The 23,529-nt window shown below is 23.8% G+C and overlaps 7 protein-coding genes across 7 annotated transcripts; 6 read left to right on the top strand and 1 right to left on the bottom strand.

The window, feature by feature from the left end:
• Positions 1–73: 73 nt before the first annotated feature.
• On the top strand, positions 74–2,344 carry PCHAS_1232900 (UTP--glucose-1-phosphate uridylyltransferase, putative; the record flags this gene model as incomplete). Its single annotated transcript, XM_733907.2, has 1 exon — positions 74–2,344. One exon carries the CDS (start codon positions 74–76, stop codon positions 2,342–2,344), a length of 2,271 nt encoding a protein of 756 aa, XP_739000.2.
• Positions 2,345–3,042: 698 nt separating this feature from the next.
• PCHAS_1232800 (FACT complex subunit SPT16, putative) lies at positions 3,043–6,568 on the bottom strand (the record flags this gene model as incomplete). Its single annotated transcript, XM_736454.2, has 3 exons — positions 3,043–3,125; positions 3,254–3,392; positions 3,494–6,568. 3 exons carry the CDS (start codon positions 6,566–6,568, stop codon positions 3,043–3,045), a joined length of 3,297 nt encoding a protein of 1,098 aa, XP_741547.2.
• Positions 6,569–10,274: 3,706 nt separating this feature from the next.
• Positions 10,275–11,399, top strand: PCHAS_1232700 (serine/arginine-rich splicing factor 1, putative; the record flags this gene model as incomplete). Its single annotated transcript, XM_016798960.1, has 2 exons — positions 10,275–10,610; positions 10,803–11,399. The coding sequence occupies 2 exons, from the start codon at positions 10,275–10,277 to the stop codon at positions 11,397–11,399; spliced, it is 933 nt and encodes a 310-aa protein (XP_016654314.1).
• Positions 11,400–13,039: 1,640 nt separating this feature from the next.
• PCHAS_1232600 (conserved Plasmodium protein, unknown function) lies at positions 13,040–14,956 on the top strand (the record flags this gene model as incomplete). The annotated part of the gene is made up of 1 exon (XM_016798959.1): positions 13,040–14,956. One exon carries the CDS (start codon positions 13,040–13,042, stop codon positions 14,954–14,956), a length of 1,917 nt encoding a protein of 638 aa, XP_016654313.1.
• A 928-nt stretch (positions 14,957–15,884) lies between these two features.
• PCHAS_1232500 (conserved protein, unknown function) lies at positions 15,885–17,291 on the top strand (the record flags this gene model as incomplete). The annotated part of the gene is made up of 1 exon (XM_740772.1): positions 15,885–17,291. One exon carries the CDS (start codon positions 15,885–15,887, stop codon positions 17,289–17,291), a length of 1,407 nt encoding a protein of 468 aa, XP_745865.1.
• A 1,326-nt stretch (positions 17,292–18,617) lies between these two features.
• PCHAS_1232400 (60S ribosomal protein L12, putative) lies at positions 18,618–19,350 on the top strand (the record flags this gene model as incomplete). Its single annotated transcript, XM_016798958.1, has 2 exons — positions 18,618–18,654; positions 18,890–19,350. The coding sequence occupies 2 exons, from the start codon at positions 18,618–18,620 to the stop codon at positions 19,348–19,350; spliced, it is 498 nt and encodes a 165-aa protein (XP_016654312.1).
• A 1,523-nt stretch (positions 19,351–20,873) lies between these two features.
• On the top strand, positions 20,874–21,840 carry PCHAS_1232300 (60S ribosomal protein L2, putative; the record flags this gene model as incomplete). Its single annotated transcript, XM_016798957.1, has 2 exons — positions 20,874–20,892; positions 21,077–21,840. 2 exons carry the CDS (start codon positions 20,874–20,876, stop codon positions 21,838–21,840), a joined length of 783 nt encoding a protein of 260 aa, XP_016654311.1.
• Between the last annotated feature and the right edge of the window lie 1,689 nt (positions 21,841–23,529).

Genomic DNA, 23,529 nt, shown 5'->3' with positions numbered 1-23,529 from the left:
ATATAAAATATATAAAATATATAAAATTATATTCATTCTATTTTTATTTGTATAAAGGGAATATCATTATGTCATGGGAAAAATTGATGAATTAATAAAAAAAATCGATAATCCCGACGCCAAAAAATATATTGAATATTTAATTAAAGCAGATCAAACCGATCTTATAAATCATGAAGGATTAAATGAAGAGAACATTTTTGATATCATTAAACAAATCAAAGAATTTGAAAAAGAATATCCTGGTGGATTAATTAAATATGTAGAAAAAGCAAAAAATCTTTTTAAAAAATCACAAAATGAAACGGATCAATATGCAAATTACATAATAGAACATCCTGATAATATTGTAAAAATAAAATTTAATTTGAAAGACTTATTATTTCAAGCTAATGTAGATAATAAAGTAACAGATATATATTCTCCTAAAAAGTCTGAACTAAATAATTATGAAAAAAATTTTAAGAAATTTGAATTGTCTTATTTTAATAATAATGTGCATGCTGTTGATATAAAGAATAAATCTAAATATTTGGATAAAAATGCAACATTGCCAATAAATATATCATTATTAGAAAATAATAAAATTTCTGATAGATTTAGCGAAAATAAATGGATATTAAATAGTGCATTTGATTTTGATGGGGATCATTATAAAAAGGGAAAGAAACATTATAAAGAGTTTAAAGAAATGGATCCCAAAAAATGCAAGACACAATGTAAAAATAATGAAGTAGAGGAAGACAACATAGAATCAAATATTTCATCTATTGAAAAATATCTTTATTATGAAAAAATAGGATTGGAATATATTGATAAAGTTTGTTTTGTTTTATTAGCAGGAGGACTAGGAGAAAGGTTAAATTATAATGATATAAAATTAAAATTATTAACTAGTATAATATCTGAAAAAAGCTATATTGAATATTATTGTAATTATTTAAAAAGTTTTCAAGACTTTATTAAAAAAAATAAAAATAAAGAAATAGATATACCATTTATAATTATGTTATCTGATGATACTTATGAAAGTGCAATAAAATTTTTAGAAGAAAATAATTATTTTTCTTTAAAAAAAAAACAAATATATTTATTAAAACAAAGAAATGTTTTATGCTTTAAAAATAATAAGTCTCATTTAGATTATATATATAAAAATAATACTTTTTATTTGTCTAAAAAACCTCATGGACATGGAGATATACATACATTAATTAAAAAGCATATACAACTTGACGATTTGATTCAAAAGGGATATAAATATTTATATTTTTTTCAGGATACAAATGCTCTAGCAATAAAGGTTTTATTTGTTTGTTTAGGCGTATCTATAGAGAAGCAATTGCATATGAATTTTTTAGCTATATCGCGAAAACCTGGTGAAGAAATAGGAACTATCTGTAAATTAACAAACAGTGGGAAAACAATAGATGTTGTAAATATAGAATATACTATTTTTGAATCGATATTAAAAAATTTATCAAAAAAAGATGTCGTTGATAAGGATGGGTGTTCATTATACTCTGGTAATACTAATTCCTTGATATTTGAAATACAAAAATATAATGAAATTTTAAAACAAACAAATGGAATAGTACCAGAATATATCAATCCAAAATATTCGGATGATACTAAACAGAATTTTGTAAGCCCAGCAAGAATCGAATGTATGATGCAAGATTTTGTGTATTTATATTTTACTCAAAATTCGAACCAGACAGAAGGGCAAGAAGAGAAGCAAGAAAAGAATGGAGATGAACATGAATACGGTAACAAAGTAGGTGTCACTGAGTTAAACAGATTTTTATGCTTTTCAGCAGTAAAAAATAACCGAATTACTGCAAAAAAAAAAATTGAAAAAAATATACATCCAGAATGTATGTATAGTGCAGAAGCAGATTTATATTATAGCAATTGCGCTTTTATAGAATTAGCATGTATATATAATAAAAAAAAGAATAATTTAGAAAAAATGGGTATCCAATTTATGAATGGAACACCATCTATTATGCCACCTAAAGTGTTGATCGAGCCACAGTTTGCTTTTACATTAACTCAGCTAATAAACAAAATAAAAGGAAACATAACCATAAAGAATAATTCTACTTTATGGATAAAATCCGATGCTATTATTACAAATTTATATCTAGACGGTGCATTGATTATTGAAAATACAAATAAAGAACCAAATAATAGTCCTATTATATTGGAAGAAAATTTGTTTATAAAAAATGAAGGATTCCAAATAGTAGAACATGTTGGAAAATCAAAAAATATTTCCGACAATTCAGATATAAGAGATTATAAATTAGTGAAAAGGGCTGTTCTTATGATAAGCAGTTGAATTAGAGATAATTCCTTTTGTATCCTATGATTGTTATATGTATATGCAAACATAGCAAAAGAAATATATGAACGTGCAGGTAAATAATGTCTCCTTTGGATGCACATGCACTCATAATTGTTTTTAGCTAGCTGCACACACGTATTTCCATATTTTTTTATAGTTTTATTTTATTATAATTTTTAAATAAAATATTCAATCAGTTGGGAGAGTATATTTATAATATACAAGGACATATATACATCCCTGTGTTCATTTCATATATAATATCATTTTGCCATTTGAAATATTTGTTTGAAATGAATATAAAAGAAAAAAATAAAAAAAAAATAACATGATTAAAAAAAAGGAGAGAATAATAGGAAAGAACTCTCGTTGTTTTAAAAAAGTGGACATAAATATGGATGAATTATACACGTACGTATGTGTATATTTTCAGAAATTTCTTCTGACATTTGTAAAAGGATAAATATATAAATAAATGCACATATGCATGCTTACTTTCTTTATTCTAATAAAATATAATTAATATGTATGCTAAAAAAAACGAGTTACAAATAATAATAAGATTCTTTCTATATTTGAGCTTCAATTGGGTAGGTAATATACTTATGATAATAAACAGAATGAAAAATAATGTGTTATAAAAATAGCCAAAAATTAATAAATGAAAAAAAAATTATAAATAATTTGTAAAATTAATTTCTCTTCTTCTTTCTTTTATTGTATCCTTCACTATCGTCACCATCGTCACTTTGGTAGGCAAATCGTTTTTTGTCGTCTAAGTAGAAAATAAAGAAAAAAAAATGCATGTATACATTTGTGCATGTTATTTATTCCGTCAATAAAGAGGACCTAAATTAATAACCATGAAAATGTTATCGTATTTTATTGTATATATTGGTTTACCTTTTTTAGCTCTTTCTTCAAGTTCGTCCCATGATAATCCTTCATCATCTGAATCTTCTTCAACTTCTTCATCTCCATCACTTTCTGTGGCTAAACTTTCTTCTTCACTATCGTCATACTCACTATCATCTTCGGCACTCTGAAAAAAGAAAAGGAAGTGCAACAAAAATATGCAAACAAATTCGAAAAAGTAACAAAATTAGAGAGTATAGCAATGTTGAAAAGTAGGGATGGACTTACCAGTTCCGATTCGTCAACCTCATATTCGTCATCCTCATCTTCATCTTCAGCAGACTGTTCTTCTTCATCATCATCTTCTCCTAAAAACCCATCGAATCCCTTGGAATTAACAAAAGATTCAATGTCTGCAAGGATTGTTTTAAGAATATTTCCCCATTGTAAATTATTTTTTCCTTCATAATATACTATATCAATAGTGGTTAGCCATTTTTTAATTGTATCTATATATTCAATAGGTATAACATCAATTCTTTTTACAGGTTTGGTATAATCCTTAAAAACAAAAATCATATCAAAGTTTCTTAAACCATGATGTACTCTCTCTAGAGATGCAATTTCAATATCTTCAACAGATAAGATAAAAGGTGGCCATTCAATTAAATGATTAATAGTATTGGCAGTAACAAAAATTTCAACATTACTTTTGTTTGGTACCCCTGAAAATGTTAATTCGGGATATGGGATTTCAAATTCAATTTTTGATATATCTTGCATTTGTTGTACAAAATTTTTAAAAATTAAATTTAATTTATTTTTTTGTTCTCTTTCTTTCATTTCATCATGCATTTCATCAGGGTCATATACATTTCTAGCTTTAGCTCGATCAAGATCATCTATTTGTGTTCCTACTTCACAATAGAATTGCACATCTAGTGTTTTCTTTTTTCCTACCATAATATATCTTTTTAAATGGAAATGAATTAATATAATTAATTGTCCATCACATGGTTGATAAAAAGCATGTTTAATATCATCAAATAATATATCTATAAATTCTGTAGTTCCTCTTGAATTTGCAGAATATCTTAAACCATTAGTATGTAATTCTAAAGTTCCTAATATTTTTCTTCCAGTAAATATATTAGGTCTTGTCATTAAATCTCGTAATACTATTCTTCTACCGCTTTTATTTAAAGCTAATTTTTCATTTGAAGTTTTAGAATCATTTACATCTGCTTCTACTTCTTTTTGTTTCACTTGTTTGATTAATTCTTTAACTTGTTTAACAACAAATTGTAAATGTTTCTCATCATTTGATTTAAATATTAACTCTTTGATATACATTTCTTTTTCATTTAATTTGGGAAAAGCATTAAATTCCCCTTTTTGAGATCCTTGATTTCCTGGAACTTGAAAGTTTATTCTTAAAACAAATATATCATTATTATCTTCATAATTCGAACTTAAATTTTTAATTGTAGATACATGGAAAGGTATATGTGCACCATTTACAGGTAATAAAATGGATTCATGTTTATTATCAACATGTATTATATTTGATCTTAAATCACGAGGAATTAAATCTGCATCATTATATGATTTAATATCTTCTAATTTTTTTATGTTTTTTTTATTTAAATCTTTATATTCATTAGTACCTTCTGAAAATCTATTTTTAATTTCTTCGATTTTTTTATTTTTCAATTCATTTTGTCTTTTATTTAATTCTTCGATTTCTTGCTCATTATTATGGGCTAATGAATTTTTATTTCTTCTTCTTAATCTGTCTGATACAATAACACTAGATGCATTATTTAATATACTTGCTGATATTCCTATTTTCTTTTTATTTTCACTATCTCCATTTTTGTTTTTTTCTTTTTTTACTTTTGCAGATTTGTTATTACTATCATCATCGTCATCATCACTTTCATCATAATCGCTAGCTTCTCTTTTTACATTTTTGGATTCTTTTCCGCTTTTTTTTTTATTGTCTTCACTATCTTCTTCTTCGTTTTCACTTTCACTTTCTTCTAATTCATATGATATAGTATTTATTTCTTTACCTATTGCATCTGTAAGTATAGTTACTTCTTCTTTATCGTTAACAAAAACAGTGTCACTGATCCATGTTGAAAATACATTTTTAGAATCTGGTAATTGAACATTTTCGAACCCAACAGAAATATTATAAGATGTATTTTTTTCGATCGTAGCATTTGAATTATTTGCTGTGATTAAAAATTCCTTTTCCATAAACTCAAAACCTATAACATGACCTAAACATTTTATAAAATAATTTTCTAAATTTATATTTCCAATTGTTTGATAATTTTGTTTATTATCTTTAATATATTGTATAGCCTTTTTATATACATCTGAAAAAGATGTATTATATTTTAAACAGTCATTAATTATGTATTTTTGTAAAGAGAAAGTAAAATTATAAAGTTCTTTATGATACTCTTTAGCATTTAATAATAAGGTTCTATTTATATTTGCACATAATTCTTTATATTTGACACCTAAACCTATAACTATAGTACCATCATTTTGTGATAAGTAATTATTATCATTTGTATTTTTAAAATTTAATACAAATTTATTGCCACTTTGTACACTACTATATATAACATCTATATCGTCTATATCTGCTTTTAATTTATCCTTTATCTTAACAACACATTTTTTATTTTCATTAAATTTTAAAACTTTTTCTTTTATTTTATTGTGACTTTCATATTCTTCACTATCCAATGAATTTTCAATTGTAGTTATCAAGACGCTTTTCATTATAATACTAGCTATATCACTAGCTGATTTTTGTAATTTTACATCTGATTTAGATCTAAGATTTAATAAATTTTTTATATTATTATTTACATCTATTTCATTTTTATTTAAACTTTTAATAAAATTATAACATGCTTCAAAAAAACTTCCAGTAGAATCTTTGTCTTTTAAAATTAATAATTCTTTACTATCATGCATATTTATTTCATTTTTTATTTTTTCAAAATTCTCACTATTATCATTATTATTTCGTTCTAAAATTGTTATGTTATCCGTCTTATCTAATAATGGTTGTAAAAATTTCTTTTTTTTATCACTTGTAAGTATTATTAATTTTTCATTTTTTTTACAAAATAAAAAAAAAGTTTCTGTAAGTTGGTATCCTAAAAGCCACATCTGAAACTGTTCTTGAATCGTTGCATTATCATCTTTGCTCGATTTACCCGATAAAATACAAAATGCATTACTATTTTCAAAGTCTTTATTACTATTATTTTTCCAATAGGCAAACATAAAGTTTATCTTTTCTTTGGCATTATCTACATCCAATGCTTCACTCATTTTTGCTAACCTGTTTTTTATTCTTTTTTTATAAAGTTCAAAAATTATATGCACACTTATGGCTAGTCTCTATATAAACCCCTTTTGTATCCTTAGGAGGCTATATAATATACATACATATATATATAACTTAGTCTTTATATATGTGCATATACACACATATACTATGCTTGTATATTTATATTTTAAACACACACATATATTATACTTATATTTTCATAACATACATAAGCTCCTTGTTAATATTCCCAATAAATTTTACTAAAAGTTTAGGATGAAAAAAAAAATACACACATACTACTTATACTTTCAAATAGCTATTTTTAGCATTCCTGGTTGTGTATTTTTCTTTTTTCTTTTTTTAAAATAAAATGGTCATTATTATATTTATCTTTTTTCTTCTTTTTCAAAAATTGTCATTTACGCTTTGTATCGTCTTTATTTTTATTTTGTTATTTTAATATTTATTATTATTTTTTTTATTTTATAATTTATATTTGCGGGCTTATGCAAGTAAAGTATTTTCTCTTTTCATTATATGTCTCGATATATATCAAAACATTTTCATAACTTTATAAATATTCGCAAAAAATATGAATAAAAAAAATACACTGATAAGGATTGTATATAATAAGATAAAATACTTTTGTAATTGGGTCAGAGCTTGTTAATAATTATTTTCATTTTAGGAAAATAAATGCATTTATGTATTTTTCTCATACATAAAATATTTTAATAAATAAGTATATATAATACATTTATGTGTGAATAAATGCGAAAAAAAAAAAATATACATATAAGATATGATAAAATAAAACACCTTTTGTTGTGCAATTTACTAAGCCTACTGGCTTTATTTTTAGTGTATTTTTTAATATATAAATTTATTGTGTTTATTTACTTTATTTAAATGTATTTATTTGTTTCTCCGAGCCTACTTATAATATACCCTAATATGGAGAAAAAATTGAGAAAAATTGAAGAAAAAAATATAGGTGTGAAATATTTAATAGAATAAAAAAAAAATAATATAAAGAATTTCCATCAATATATATTGTACATACATGTGTATGCGTATTATTATATATATAAATAATGGGTGCTCTAATATATTTTTTTACTTATCTTAGAGCCTGGATTTGTTGAAAAAAAATATATATATTTATTTCAATTGGAAATTATATTTTTTTATGTCTTTAATGAAATATATATTCTCTTAAATGAGACATTATTTTTTTCCATTTTTTTTTGTAAAACATATACATACAATTATGTGTTAAGTAAATGATTTTGTATAAACACTATTTTTTATAAATGTGTATTTATTATTTTATTGGCTTATAGGAACAAAATATTTTATTCATAAAAAATTGTATAAAATTAATTAAATTTTTTTATATCTCTTTAAAAAATACAAGCATATATAAATATGATTAAGTAATAAAAAAATAAGAATAGCCTTACTAATCTTACGAGTTTTATTGTATTACCATCATTAAAACTTTTACACACATATGTGATAATGAGATGGCAAAACAATCAAGTAGTGAAATTAAAAAATAAACTTGACAATATTTATTATTGTTAATATTTGAATAAGTTAGTGAAATACTATCATAATATAAAAGACTCCCAATAAACATTTTTATGACCAATCGCTATTTACACATATTTGGCTATATGCATATTTAGCTGGTCATTTTCAAGAAAATAATAATTTGTGTAATTCCATATTTCAAACAGATAGCTTAACTTTTTGTTTAAATATATTTTAGTATATACAAAAAAAGTTAAAGAAAAAATGGCAAATACACTTATCATATTCATATCTACAACCATGACTCTACAAAGATCCACAATAATAATACCCTCAAAAAGTATATAAAAATAGGAATTGTTTAATAGCTATTTTTTTTTTTTTTTTTTTTTTTTTTTATTAAATATTAGCTAAAAATACCTGTACGTTCATGCAATAAGTACAAGTTTTTCAAAAAAAAAAAAAATGGTGAAATAAATCTTCATATAGTGAATACAACTATATGTACTTTTTGAGAGTAGTGTTGAAATTATTTTAGAGTATTGATAAGTATGTGGATAAAAAAGATTGTAACGATTTCTTTCTATTAATATGCATATAAACATTATGCATGAAAGTATGTATTTTTTTCTTATTTTTAATAAATATGCAACTTCCTAAAATTGGTATATATATAAATCACGCCAAACCCACAAAAAATCCAGCCAATAATAATACTACAAAAGATTGTAGCTGTTTACATAGTTCTTATAATATATCTTTGCTTTATTATTTTTAACCTTTTAAATACTCTGCTTATTTCTTATATATATGTTATAAGGAATGTGAAAGTATTGGCTGGATAAAAAAATATAACAAAATAATAAAATAATAAAAATAGGTCTTACATAATATATACACTAAAATAAGTTGACAAAAATTATGTAATACACTATAAATGTATTTACTTTTGTAAGGCCTAATTTTTTACTGGCATAATTTATCTGTGCATTTATATAGGAGTCACAATTAAGGTACATTTTTTCTTTTGAAAAAAATTGAGGGTCATATTTTTTGATATGAAAAATAAGAAAATTTTATTATAATTAAAAAAACTGAAAAATATATAATAAAATAAAAAAAGAAATTATAAAAATTAGGATATATTATACTAATTTTTATATGTAATACAAAAACAAAAAATAAATTTTTATTCTATTTTTTTATCTCTACAATTTTCGGAAATATATAATATGGCATTGATATATTTGTAGTTTGTATGGGAATTGTATATACATACATACAATCTACATATCTTTGTAATTCCCCAAACCCGAATATATTATAAATATATCTTCTATAATACGTATAAAATAAAATTATAAAATACATATTGTGATTATATATATATATTATTATATCCGGCATAGGTATATATAATTAAACAATATAACATTACATAATATAATTTTTTCTCTTAATTTTATTTTTTTTTTAATTACATATTTGTTTAAATATCATAATTATAAAAAAAATGATATCATACTTTTTATTTGATTAAGAAACATTGTAAGTATATTTTTATAATTAATTTTTTTTATAAATAGTTACAAAAAAAAATAAGGTTAAAAATATATTGAAGTTTCAAAATTAGTATGAAATTAAGAATTAGGCATTCATTAAAACAGCACAAAAAAAATAGAGACAATTAATAAAGAATAACACAAAATATTTAAGTACATATATTTTCAAATAAATAGTAAAACATTCAACACGCTAATATAGTTACATATAAACATATATTTGATAGTTGTTGATATTTATTTTTAATGGAATTACATTAAAACAATCAGAAAAGTTATATCAAAAATAAGCATATAGCACAAATATATATCACTTCTATTTATGCTTGCTGATCTTAAAAACAGAATATCAAAACTTTTCGATCTTAGGCAAAACTCAAATGTTATGATTTATACTTAACTCTACAAAGAAATATAATTCAAGCAAACTTGTTTCTACTCATACTAGATATACTATTTAGCTATCATAAGTTAATTAAATAAATTAAAAATATATATATACATATACAATAGAATTAAAAAATACATGTAGCAATACGCTGCAGCATTAGCAAGACTGTGAAGAATATATATAATTTTTGTTTTATAAATAATTAATAATATTAAAATGGCGATACGTGATAGTGTTTCAAGAATATATGTTGGTAATTTACCATCACATGTTACATCTAGAGATGTAGAAAATGAATTTAGGAAATTTGGTACAATATTAAAATGTGACGTTAAAAAAACAGTATCAGGGGCTGCATTTGCATTTATAGAATTTGAAGATGCACGAGATGCAGCAGATGCAATTAAAGAAAAAGATGGATGTGATTTTGGTGGAAATAAATTACGAGTTGAAGTTCCATTTAATGCTAGAGACAATGGAAAGTATAGTTCAAGAGGTAGAGGAATGATGGGAAGAGGATCAAAATCAAGAAGAGGCCGATATGTTGTAGAGGTAATAAATATATCCATACTAACGATCGTTTTAATATAACAATATATTATGTATTGTTATGTTTCATTATAAATTTCTATAAATTTCAATCAATTATTCTGTTTTATAATTTAATATATATAATTTAAGAGTGCTATATACACATATGTACTTACTATTATTAATCTAATTTACTTTCTTTTTGTTCTTTAGGTTTCTGGATTACCCCTTTCAGGTAGTTGGCAAGATTTAAAAGATCATCTTAGAGAAGCAGGGGAATGTGGGCATGCAGATGTTTTTAAAAATGGTACAGGTGAAGTTTCCTTTTTTCATAAAGAAGATATGCTTGAAGCTATTGAAAAATTCAACGGATCAACATTTAGATCCCACGAAGGAGAAAAGGCAAAAATAACAATACGTCAAAAAAAAACATCATGGAGACGAGATGATGGATATGGTAGATATGGTGATAGAAATAGAAGCTATTCAAGCCGAAGTTATTCAAGAAGTGATAAGAGAAGATCTTATTCAAGAAGCAGAAGCTACAGTAGCAGGAGCTATAGTAGAAGCAGGAGTCGAAGCAGAAGCCGTAGCCGAAGTAGAAGTAGAACATCTAGTAGTAGAAGCAGAAGCATGGATAGAAGAAGAGATGCATATGACAAAAAAAGAAGCTACTCTAGAAGCTCATCTTATCAAGCTAGAAGAAGAAATAATAGATCCATATCAAAATCAGGATCTAGATCTATTTCTAGATCAGGTTCACGATCTGCTTCAAGATCTTCATCATGGTCTCATAAAAGAAGACATTAGATTTATTGTAAGCATATTTGTACAAACTTAGTACATGAATATATATAGACATATTTATCTATTTACTTATTTTTCTGTGAGGCATATTGAGAAAATGTATATTATCATTGACAGTATCATGTGTAGAGAAATAATAGGCAGATATTTAAAAGTATACCCATACTTATATATATATTTATGTTTATGTGAGCCAACCGTTAGAGTATCTATTTACACACAAATTGAGGGAAAATAAAATATATTTCTTTTTCTTTTTATTTATAATTATATATTAAGGTATTATAATATCTTTTATTATTTTTTTTTTATTTTCTCCCATATTTCAACACACTTTATACAGAAAGTAGTTTGTACAACGCTATGCATATGGGCCCCCAATTCATCATATTATTTTATCTGCATGAATATATTTATTTTTTAATTCATCTATATATACGCTAATTTATATGACATTGTATTGTTATATATGTATAGATAGACATTATTATTGACATATTGTTATGTATATATATAATATATATATTTTATAAAATGTTTTTATAATTTTTTTTTTTAAATAAATACTTATAAATAAAAATAATTACAAAAATTTATGTAAATTTTTTAAAATAGCTATAATTTTAATTATATGTCAAAACTTTATTTCATACATATATATAATGGTCCATATATTTGTATGTCTTGATAAAAATAATATAATACAATAAAATATAAAAATGAGGGCACTCAATCTTTTGCCCTTGGAAAATTATTACCATAATGATAGGAATACAATAAGTAGTTTGTATTTAAGGATTATTTTTCACATTTAAAATAATAGTCTTAAGAATATAAACAGCATATCACGTTTTTTATTATTTACAAGGTTCATATAACAAATAGGTGATACTACTTTTTATCATTGTATATATATGGTATGCCAATTATTTCAATATAGTAAAGCTTATATAATATTTTTCTATATTCTGTTTAAGTCAATAAAGCTGGGGATATTAATTCCATTTACTTTTGTGTGTAACATGTTTTAATTACTCACCCTTTTTATTTATTTGTTCTAGTTAAATACATGTTTCCATATACCAACTGTATAATATATTTCATTTAATTCACAGCTGATAAGCTCATTTCGAGCATAATGCATACACACCATATTCATTGATAGGAAAATATTTTTAATATGTAAATAACTTATAATTTTCCACAACCAATACAATTTGCCTTGCCTGTTAATGTAAATGTAAGACTATTTTTTCTTTTTTGTATGACTGTTCATAAAAAATATAGACATTTTATACTTTATAAAAAAAATATAAATAAATCACCATTATTTAGCTAGATTTTTTATTTTTAAAAAGAATAAAAAATGGTTGGAAATGGCAAAACAACGGTGAAAATAGCTAATTGTTTATGTAAGTATTAATTTTTTTTTTTTTTGTGAAATTATTTTTACTATATATTTAGAGAATATATATATTATAATATGTAGACTTAATTTCCTTAAATCAATAAATTGCAATAATTTATAGTGTGTAATTAAATTAGAAGAATTTTTGTTCACTGACACATAATTCTCTATATATATTTATTTACTTAGACATATATATATATATATACGTGTGTATTTTTTTTTGTCTTTTACAATGCAATATTTAAAAGGGAAAACTATCGCTACCTTAAAATATGACGACAATTCCAGTGAAAAAAATAATGAAAACCCCAAAAAATCCAGTTCAAACTTTAAAATGTTACGCACAATTGGAGAAAAATTTAGCTTAAATGATTTGTCTTATAACGACAAAAAAAACAAATTAAAAGCTAAACCATCACATAGCAACCAAAAAAATATTGTGAATGAAAATACTTTTAATGAAACAACCTCGAATAAAATAAAAAAGGAATATGATGGAATGAATGATCAAAAATTGAAGAACAGACTTTCTGATAAATTATCGAGTCAGCACTCTGATGACGATTCAAAAAGTTTTATTTCTGAATTAGAAGAAAAAAAAAAGAATAGCAATTTAGAAAATGATACAGTGAGTGAGCATGACGAGTATGTGGTAAGTCAGTCAAACAATAGTATGGATAGTAGTGAAAATGGGTCAGGAAAAAGAAGTGATAAAAATAAAAGCAAAGATGCCGAAAGCGACGAAGAAAGGACAAGTGCATTAGATATAGAAAAAAAGGAAAGTATTAAAAAAAACGAGGAATCCGTTTTTGAAAGACTATATACAAGTAATAAATTCGATTATAATAAGAAAAAATCTTTGAATCCAAAGTTAAAAAAACAGTTTACTGAAAATATATATTCAGCAATGGAAAATGATAAAAGTAGAATTAAACCTAAAAAGTCATTTAGTATACGAGTTGATAAAAATGTAACATATTCTTCATTTATGCCATATAATAAAGCAAGAAAGGAAAATTTAGAAAAAAAATTAAATATAATGAGGGCAAAATCGCAAGTTTTAAAAATTGCGGAAATGTATGTGAGTAGTGATAAATTAAAATCATTGAAAATGATAGAAAAGGGGAATACACAATCATTTGATAAGAATAAAAAAAAAATAGGTTTTAAAAAAATGCAAACATCGGATCCGTTTTTTTTATTACATAAAAACTTAGAAGAAAACAACACCCAATTTAAGAAAGTGGTTAGTAATACTCCAAATGATTCAAAAATACAATCAATGAGAGATGAGAAATTTAATAATATAAAAAGTAATGTGCAAAATAAAAAAAATGTAAAAAAATTTAATTATGATAAATATATTAAGTTAAGAAAATATGTGAGTATCAAAAATAAGACAAAGATGATATTACCAAAAAACTTTCACAAAGACAATCATCAAGGATTTCGATTATTTGATAATATGATTGGAATAAATAATTTAGGAAAATTATATTTTTGGAATGGTTATAAATGGAAAAATATAAATATATTTTATGAACATTTTATATCAGCATGTACTAATAAAAATGGGCAAATAATATGTATAAATAATAATTATAAACCTGGATATTTATTAATGAATAAATCATTTAAAAAAATAGACACATGCATAGAAGAATTCTTTTTTAAAATAGCAATTAGTAATAAAAATAAGATATGGGGTATAAATTTAAGAGGGGATTTACAAAAATGGAATTTATATCAATGGAGTGTTATCAAAAAAGCATATGGTATTTCTAAATTAAAATCGTTAGCATTCGATAGGAATAATAAACTTTGGGTTTTAGATCAAAGAAATTATTTTTATATTTATGATACAGAATATAAAAATTGGATGCTTAGAAATGTGAATGGAGCTAATATTAAGGATTTCGATTTTAATGATGATAATTTATTAATTGCTGTAACAAATGATGGAGTTATTAAAATTTTCAAAAACCATCGATGGATAAAATATGGTATATTGGCTGAAATGAAAATAGCTAGTCTTCATTTTTTACGAAATGCAAAGCGCCCTCAAGCAATAGAAGGCACAAAACCTAAGGAAGATGGTGTAACTAAACAGGGAAAATTAAATGGGAGCATAAGTACGACAAAGAATTGAAAGAAGCTTATTACATATGCATACTTATTTATAGATTTATGTTTTGTCTTGGCCTGGGTGACCAAAGTTTGCTCCGAATTATTGAAAATATTTATTTTTTTCTTAACTACTGTTGATTTGGGTGATTCGCATTTTTATAAAATTATATTTTTCTTAAATCGAGAAAAGTATAAATTCGTATCCATGGATTGCCATTTTCACGTTGATAATGCTTCTTAAAAATGTAAAAAAATGCAAATAAAATTTTTATAAATATAAAGAATAATTGGCAGTGCCTACATAGATTCAAGCCATTTCTGAGCCCCCCATTTTTTTGTGCATTATTATATGTACAAATATATATGTATTTTTGTTTTTTCCTATTTTTATTAATTTTTCATATATTTTTTAGTATGTAGATAATACTACAAATTTGGCTACATACTAACCAGTTAGGTACTTTTCAAAGTACATTGTTTTTTTAAAAATATTTATGTTGTTATATTATTTTGCACGATCTATTTTCCATTTTTTTCATTCAATCCGATTTCAATTAATTCCTGATAATAACTTTTGTAGGGGGTACATATATATGCATAAAAAAAAGGATTTTATTTTTGTTTGCATTTTTGTAAACTCTCTTATTTTACTTTCTTTTAAATTGCATGATATTTTTCTTTACCCAATTTAGTGCCTAAGTATGGTTAAATCAGTTATAGAATGTGATAATCCATATCAGTATATAATTTGGCAATGATGACGACAAAATGGATAGTAGATAAACAAATGAATATGCAAAGAAAGGGGAAGAAGATATAGTTAAGAGATACTAGGTTTATATAAAAAAAAAGGGATAATCAAAAATTGAAGTTAAAGATATCATTTGGTTATTTCGTAATATTTCCATTTTAATATTTATTAGTTTGCTAATTTTTTTGTCTATTGAAAAATGAATACAATTTCGTCGATGCTAGTTCAAAAATTAACTCCGAGTGTGAATTTAAAAAAAATAAGTTCTGGACATTTGTTGAAACATTTTGAAAATGTGTGTGAGCATATATTTGATATATGTAAATATAAAATAGTAAAACCAGGAGAGAGAAAAAAGTATTATAACAATTTATTGAAAATAAAAAAAAATAATGAATTCAGATCAGAGTTAAGTAAATATAAAAGAAGAAGAGATCCAATTTGTGATAAAATAAATCAAAATGAAATATTTAAACAGGTTTATCAACTTATGGACAAAGCAATGGTTTTACTACCCGAGTTTAGTCCTCAGGATGTACTTCGTTTATTATATGGGATGTTAAAAATAAAGATGTTTGATAAAAATAAAAAACGACGGAAAAAATTATTAAAATATATAGAGTGTTATATATTAGAACAGAATATATTAAAAAATAAGTGTAATAATGTGGAAAATTTATGGGATAATATAAGTATAAATGATGTTGTAATATTATTTAAGCTTTTAATTTTAAATGATTGTTATTCTTATAATGTGTTAAAACTTTTAATTGAAAATATTTTAAAAAATATAAATCATATGATACCATCCGATTTGGTACTCTTTTTAAATTCCTATCATATATATTTAAAAAAAAAAAAAAAAATTAATAGGTATATCACAAAAGAAATAAAAATACAAAATGATTATTTACAACAGATATATAAAAATATTACAACCAATTTAGACTTAACAAATAAGGAAGTATCACACTTTGTCTTGTTTTGCTTGTTTGAAAAAAATTATATAATATTAAATAATCAAATTGAAATGTATGACAAGTTGATGAAGCATATAAGCAGAACAATATCTATATACTCTCCTGTACAGATAAGAAGTTTTTTATTTTATTTTTTTACAATAAATAATAGGATGTTGAAAGAGAACAAAATTAACAATACTGATATATATAATAAAGATAAATTTATACCCTTTTTGCAATCCCTATTCAAACAATATAATAAAAGGTGTATAGATATAAAAGTAGAAGACGAATTACATATTTTAAATGTGTCACTAAAAAATGATTATTATGATTATACAAGTTTAGAGAATATAATATTTAATATAAAAAATAATATATCCCATTTAAATAATAATAAACATATTATAAAATTTATTAATTTAATTTTAAAGTTTAAAAATGCAAATAAAACTAATTTTATACAAAATGATCAAGTACAATTTGTAAATTATATGCTCAACCAAGTTATAGTTGATTGTACAAATTTTATTCAATATAAATATAAATATATTCCTTGGAAATATAGACATATTTTTATGAAGCATAACATTTGTGACCTCCTTGAGGGCGACAACAAAAAGCGAACTAATCAGCTAACATAGAAATGGAGCATATCGTTTCCTATATTTTTTTACGTTACATTTTTATGTTTTTACTTTTGGAAAGGGTAAACCTTCGTCCCTTTGAATAGTGCACATCATTTTGTGAATTATATATAATACATTTGTTTTTTTCGTTTTCTTTTTTTACAAACCATGTTAACCATTCGATGGTTGCAGCCGTTGCAGCCGTTGCAGCCGTTGCAGCCTTACATTTGGCAACTGTATTTTATTTTGCTAATTTTCTAACCTTTGCTAAGCTTTGTTTCGTTTTCCATTTTGGGAAGGTAGAGCATGTTGACTTTTCAAAAGTTGGCTTGCAAATGTATGCTCCAAATTGAGCGACAAAAGAGAAAGAGTTTAAGTAGTAGAGGTTGCATATAAATGGGTTTCCTTTCGATTGTTAAAAATGTGAAAAGTACTATGCTGGAATGGCACACATGCATTTGTTGCAACGGCTAGTTTGCAAGTGTAAAGAAGCCAATGTATATATATATATATATTTGTGCTTGCTTAAAAAATTCCTACTTTTTATATAAATTGTTATAAATATGGCATATTTTTAAAACTTATTTAAAAAAATAAAAATAACATATCTCCTAATAAATTACTAAATTAATAAAATAAAAAATGAAAATATTATTAGCCCACCTAAATTTTTATGACATTTTTTATGACGTTTTTTTTGCTAATATAATATAAAAAAATAGTATACAATTTAAGGAAATTTAAATAGTTCAAAAAAAGGGGGTATTATATACTACGTATTAATTTGCATATAGCATGCCCATCAACCATTTTAGAGTCAGCCTTGATAAAAAATTATTTGGCTTCAATATATTATGTATATGCTTCTTTCCCTTTTGCACCTTATGTTTCATACATAAATATGTATGCATATACTACATACTTACAAACCAACATAGGCTCATAATAAATAATAAAATAGTAATCCTATATTGGCCCTGAAATGGGAGTGTATATATATATGAAAAATATTTGGGCACGTAAAAAAAATAGGGTATATAATATAGCCTACTAAAACCAAACATGCCTATACAAAAAAAAAAAAAAAATTTACTAACCCTTTCAAAAAATAGTATGTATAAAATATCCCTTTTTTGTTATTTGCCTTTAAAAAAAATATACTTAAATTTTTAATCAATTTTCAATTCTTTATAATAATAAAATAGAAAAAAGAAAAATTAAATATTATTATTTTTTTTAATATTTATTTTATTTTTTTGTTATTTTCCACAAAAAATATATAACAACTTTTTTAAAAAAATATCTTTAATTTTTTACAATAATAAAAATAAATAAATAAAAATGGCTAAAAGACCAGATCCAAATGAAATAAGATATGGTAATATAAATATGTTTATTATTCATTATTATTTTTTATAATTTTCTTCTTATTTATGTCATATTATTTTATGTAAATGTTTTATTTTTTCATATCATATTTAATTATGAATTTATGAATGTACAAAGAGGGGAAATATGTATCTCCTAGCTGGAATGAAATATGCATGATCAAATATTGTATATACATTTTAATATATATTCACTAACCCTTTTCTTTTTCTTTTGTATAACAGTTTATATCCGACAAGTCGGAGGAGAAGTTGGAGCATCATCAGTTTTGTCCCCAAAATTAGGTCCCTTAGGTTTATCTCCCAAAAAAATTGGTGACGATATAGCTAAAGAAACCCAATCATGGAAAGGATTGAAAATTTGTGTTAAATTAACTATTCAAAACAGACAAGCAAAAATAGAAGTTGTACCAACATCGGCTTCTATGGTTTTAAAAGAATTAAATGAAGCTCCAAGAGATCGAAAAAAAGTAAAAAATATAAAACATAATGGTAATTTAAAAATTGAGCAAGTTTATTCTATTGCAAGAGCTATGAAAGAAAAATCAAGAGCTAAAGAATTTAGAGGAACTGTAAAAGAAATCTTAGGTACTTGCAATTCAATAGGATGTACTGTCGATGGAAAAAAACCAACTACCATTCAAGAAATGATAGACAATGGAGATATTGATGTTCCTGATAATTAAACTTTTTACAATTATATTTAAAAAAATGCAGCAATCATTGGGAAAGAATCCAAAATATGGATAACTATGCTTTTAGCATATACAAAAAATGAGAAGACAAAAAGCTAGAAATATTTATTACCTTATAAATATACATATAACTATTTCATCATTTTTGTTCATGAACATACATATTTTTTTCCCATCTTGTAATTAAAAACTTATATATAATAATAGAACCTTTTTAACTATTAAAAATATTTTTTACTATAAAAAAATAAGTATCCTCCTCTCTTTTAAGCAATGCCTATGATATCGCCTTTGCAATAATGCAAAAAACGAGTAGCCAAATAAACTATCTTTCCTATAAGCCCTTATGGCAAAAGTTAGGCTACTATATTATTGCATAGCGAAAAGGGTCGTCAACAATGGTGGCAATGCTGACAATGCTGATAATGATGACAATATATTTTATACCTTTTCCGTGTTGCAAACATGCTTTAATCGAGAGTAGTAAAACGACTTGTTTGTTCTCAGCTTATACACATTCTACATGCATTAAACCTATTACATTTCTTATATTGTTATAAATTGCATACAAATATATGCATTACAATTTTAAATGAACAATATGATCTTCATAATAATTCTGACAAATTAAGAGATTGTCTCAGAATGGATAATAAATATGGAAATTCAAAAATAAAATATAAATAGTTTATAAACATAATTTGGGAAAATTGTACTAAACATTTTTTTCATTTTTTTCATTTTTTTCATTTTAGTTGCCAAATTTATGTATTTAATTTTTTAATTAAATTTCCAAAATAATTATTATACATAAATAGTGTTAAAAAAATTTATACAACATGGTTAAATTAATTTTATATATTATTATGTTATTTTTTTAAGTAGGTATAAATATTTTAAAATTTTTTAGGGGCATATTTAACCTCTTAAATCACTTGATATTAAAAAAAATATATTGGCATAAAAAAGGATACGGGGGTTTCAGGGCGCGAACATTTTATATACGCATTGTAGTGCCTGCATAAAAATAGTATAAATATTATAATACCTATATATATATATATATATATAAAATAGTATAATATTATATAGTACCTTATAAAAATATATGTATACGCATTTTATATAATATTTATGCGAGGTATTATGCATATGTGAGGTGGCATGCCCTTTAATGAACGCATTTAAAATGTTACTATATGCATAACATATTTATAATACACTAAATTGGTATCCCTATTTTTATGGCTCTACCTACTTAAAAAAAATATAAATTAATATGCGGTTACAATAACGAAGCGAAAAATAGGAACAAAAATTATTAATTGTAAAAATAAAAATTTAATAATAAAAAATAAAATAAAAAAATTTATTTTTATATAAAAAAAGTTAAGCAGAAAAAGAAGAGAATTTATTTTATTCTCTTTTCGGAAAATAAATGAGTTAAGTTACATTAAATTTTTTGCGAATTTGTAAAATTATATTAAAAACATAAAAAAAAAGTTTTTCTTAAAATGGGAAGAGTTATAAGAGGTAATATAAAAAAACAAATAGTATGTTTGTTAGTTTATTTATTTTTTCATTATTTTTTATTTATATATGTTTACCTTATTTATTATTATAAATTGGGAAAGAGCTTATATAAAAATGCTCTATATTATTCTATATATAAATTTTAACATATATTATTTTTTTTTTTTTTAATTTTTGCTTACAGGACAAAGGAAGGGAAGAGGCTCGATTTTCAAGTCTCATAGTCATCATAGAAAAGGTGCAGCAAAATTACGACACTTAGATTTTTGTGAAAAGAAAGGATATATAAAGGGATTGATAAAGGATATTATTCATGACCCAGGTAGAGGAGCACCATTAGCAAAAATATTATTTAAAAAAACTGAAAAATATGGAAAAAAGGAAGAATTAATGGTAGCTGCTGAAGGTATGTTTACAGGTCAATATATTTCTTGTGGAACTAAAGCACCATTATCTGTAGGAAATGTATTACCTATTGGAAAAATGCCTGAAGGTACTTTAATATGTAATTTAGAACATATGGCTGGAAATAGAGGAACATTAGTTAAAGCATCAGGATGTTATGCTACTGTTGTAGGTCAATCGGAAGATGGAAAAAAAACAAAAATTAGATTACCATCAGGTGCAAAAAAAACAATTGATGCAAGAGCAAGAGCTATGGTTGGTGTTGTCGGTGCTGGAGGTCGTATTGATAAGCCAATCTTAAAAGCAGGTGTTGCTCACCATAAATATAGAGTTAAAAGAAATTGCTGGCCTAAAGTTAGAGGTGTGGCTATGAACCCAGTAGACCATCCTCATGGTGGTGGTAACCATCAACATATTGGTCATCCATCAACTGTATCTCGAAGTGCTCCTGCTGGACAAAAAGTTGGTTTAATAGCTGCTAGAAGAACAGGTTTATTAAGAGGTGCAAAAAAAACAAAATTAGTTGGTAAATCAGAAAATTAAATATAATATATCTATGCCCTTTCTTTCCCCATGAACCATAAAGAAATAACCCACCTAAATGACATGACAAAATAAAAAGAAATTCTAAACACAAACATGCGTAATGCTATTACAAAGTGTTGTGATTCCATACCAGTTTCAATGAACCATTTCCGTATATGAGCATATATACATATATTCAAAACGCTCGATATATTTCATAGACCTATTTTTGGAATACGTTTTATTAAAGAGACAAAAAATATATACATGCATGAAATATGGCAAAAAAACGTAATGATAGGGATGTATGGATATGCATACCATCATTTACATTTATTTTTATTGATGTATATAACATAGTGGTCGAATGCAAGAGCATATTTATATACTAATTTTTTCTGATTTATATTTTATTAGAGATAGCTGCATATTGTACATAATGCATGTTTTTTTCAACATAAGCATAAAATTTTTTTTCCTAATATTCAACTTATGTATACATGTATAGTTATAAATAAAGGAATAATAATAAATTTTAAAATATATTAAATATTTTATTTAAAAAAATATATGTAACTTTGCATATTATGCAGTATGCATATAATTTGTAAACGAATATGTATTCCCTAAGTAAAAAGGGAATTAGCCAAACTGTAGTAGTAATAAAATATATTTACTATTATACTTCTTTAAAAAATGACATAGAACAAAATTTTATTACAATTTTTATGGATGAAAATGCATAAAACTTAAAAATATAAATACAATTTTTTTAAAATTACATTTCCTTTTTGTATCTCTCTAATAATTTTATGGAAAATAAGAAACGTGTAATTACTTCCTTAAAATAGTACAAGCTATGATGAACCACAAAATCTTTCACCATTTTCCTATCCAAAAATATGCATATGAATGGTCATATTTTTTTTATTTTATCCATATAGTTAGCTAGCTTGGACATATTGACGAAAAGAATATGAGCATTAATTTCACAAGGACATTCAACAATTGATGTTTATGCTTATGCTTATGTAGTAAAATTGCATTACACACACTATTTAAGTTTAAATAAAATTCAGGGGTTTTTGAAAATGTTCCATATTGTATATATAGATTAAAATTGGAAATTATATTGAGCCTCGAAATACCATGCTGTTCATATAATTTTATGCCCACTTTTTTTTTATCATATAGCAACTATACGTTGTTTTATTATATTAGCAAGTTTTATCTTTTTTTATTTTTTTCATCCTTTTATGGAATTTTCCACAAAAAGATAAAAGGGACAATATTTTTGATATTATCCAATAAATGGAAATAATAAAAATATTGGTGTGTATGTACACGTATAATATGTATATAAACAATGTATATGCATATTCTCCTTTTTTTTTCTAATATATGCACATAGCTTGTATTATTTAAAATTTTCCATATTTATAAACTATTAAAAAAATATCTTGTATCTTTTTTAAAACGAACAATACCTTATGCACATCTGTGTCCATATAAATATATACATATTATGAAAAAAAAAAAATAAAATAATTCGAATGCTATATGCTTAATTATGCATCTATTGTATATTTCTTAATTGTGTACTACAAAGATCTTATTAATAAGTGGTTTTATTCGCAGAAAATTTATTTCTTGTTATTTTCTTATAAAGATAAATTATATATACATAAATATGTGTGAATGTGTTAA

This window comes from Plasmodium chabaudi (assembly GCF_900002335.3).
Source record: "Plasmodium chabaudi chabaudi strain AS genome assembly, chromosome: 12".
In the NCBI taxonomy this organism is placed as follows: domain Eukaryota; phylum Apicomplexa; class Aconoidasida; order Haemosporida; family Plasmodiidae; genus Plasmodium; species Plasmodium chabaudi.
The sequence above is the reverse complement of the archived record's forward strand: the minus strand, read 5'-3'. Positions and strand labels throughout refer to the sequence as shown.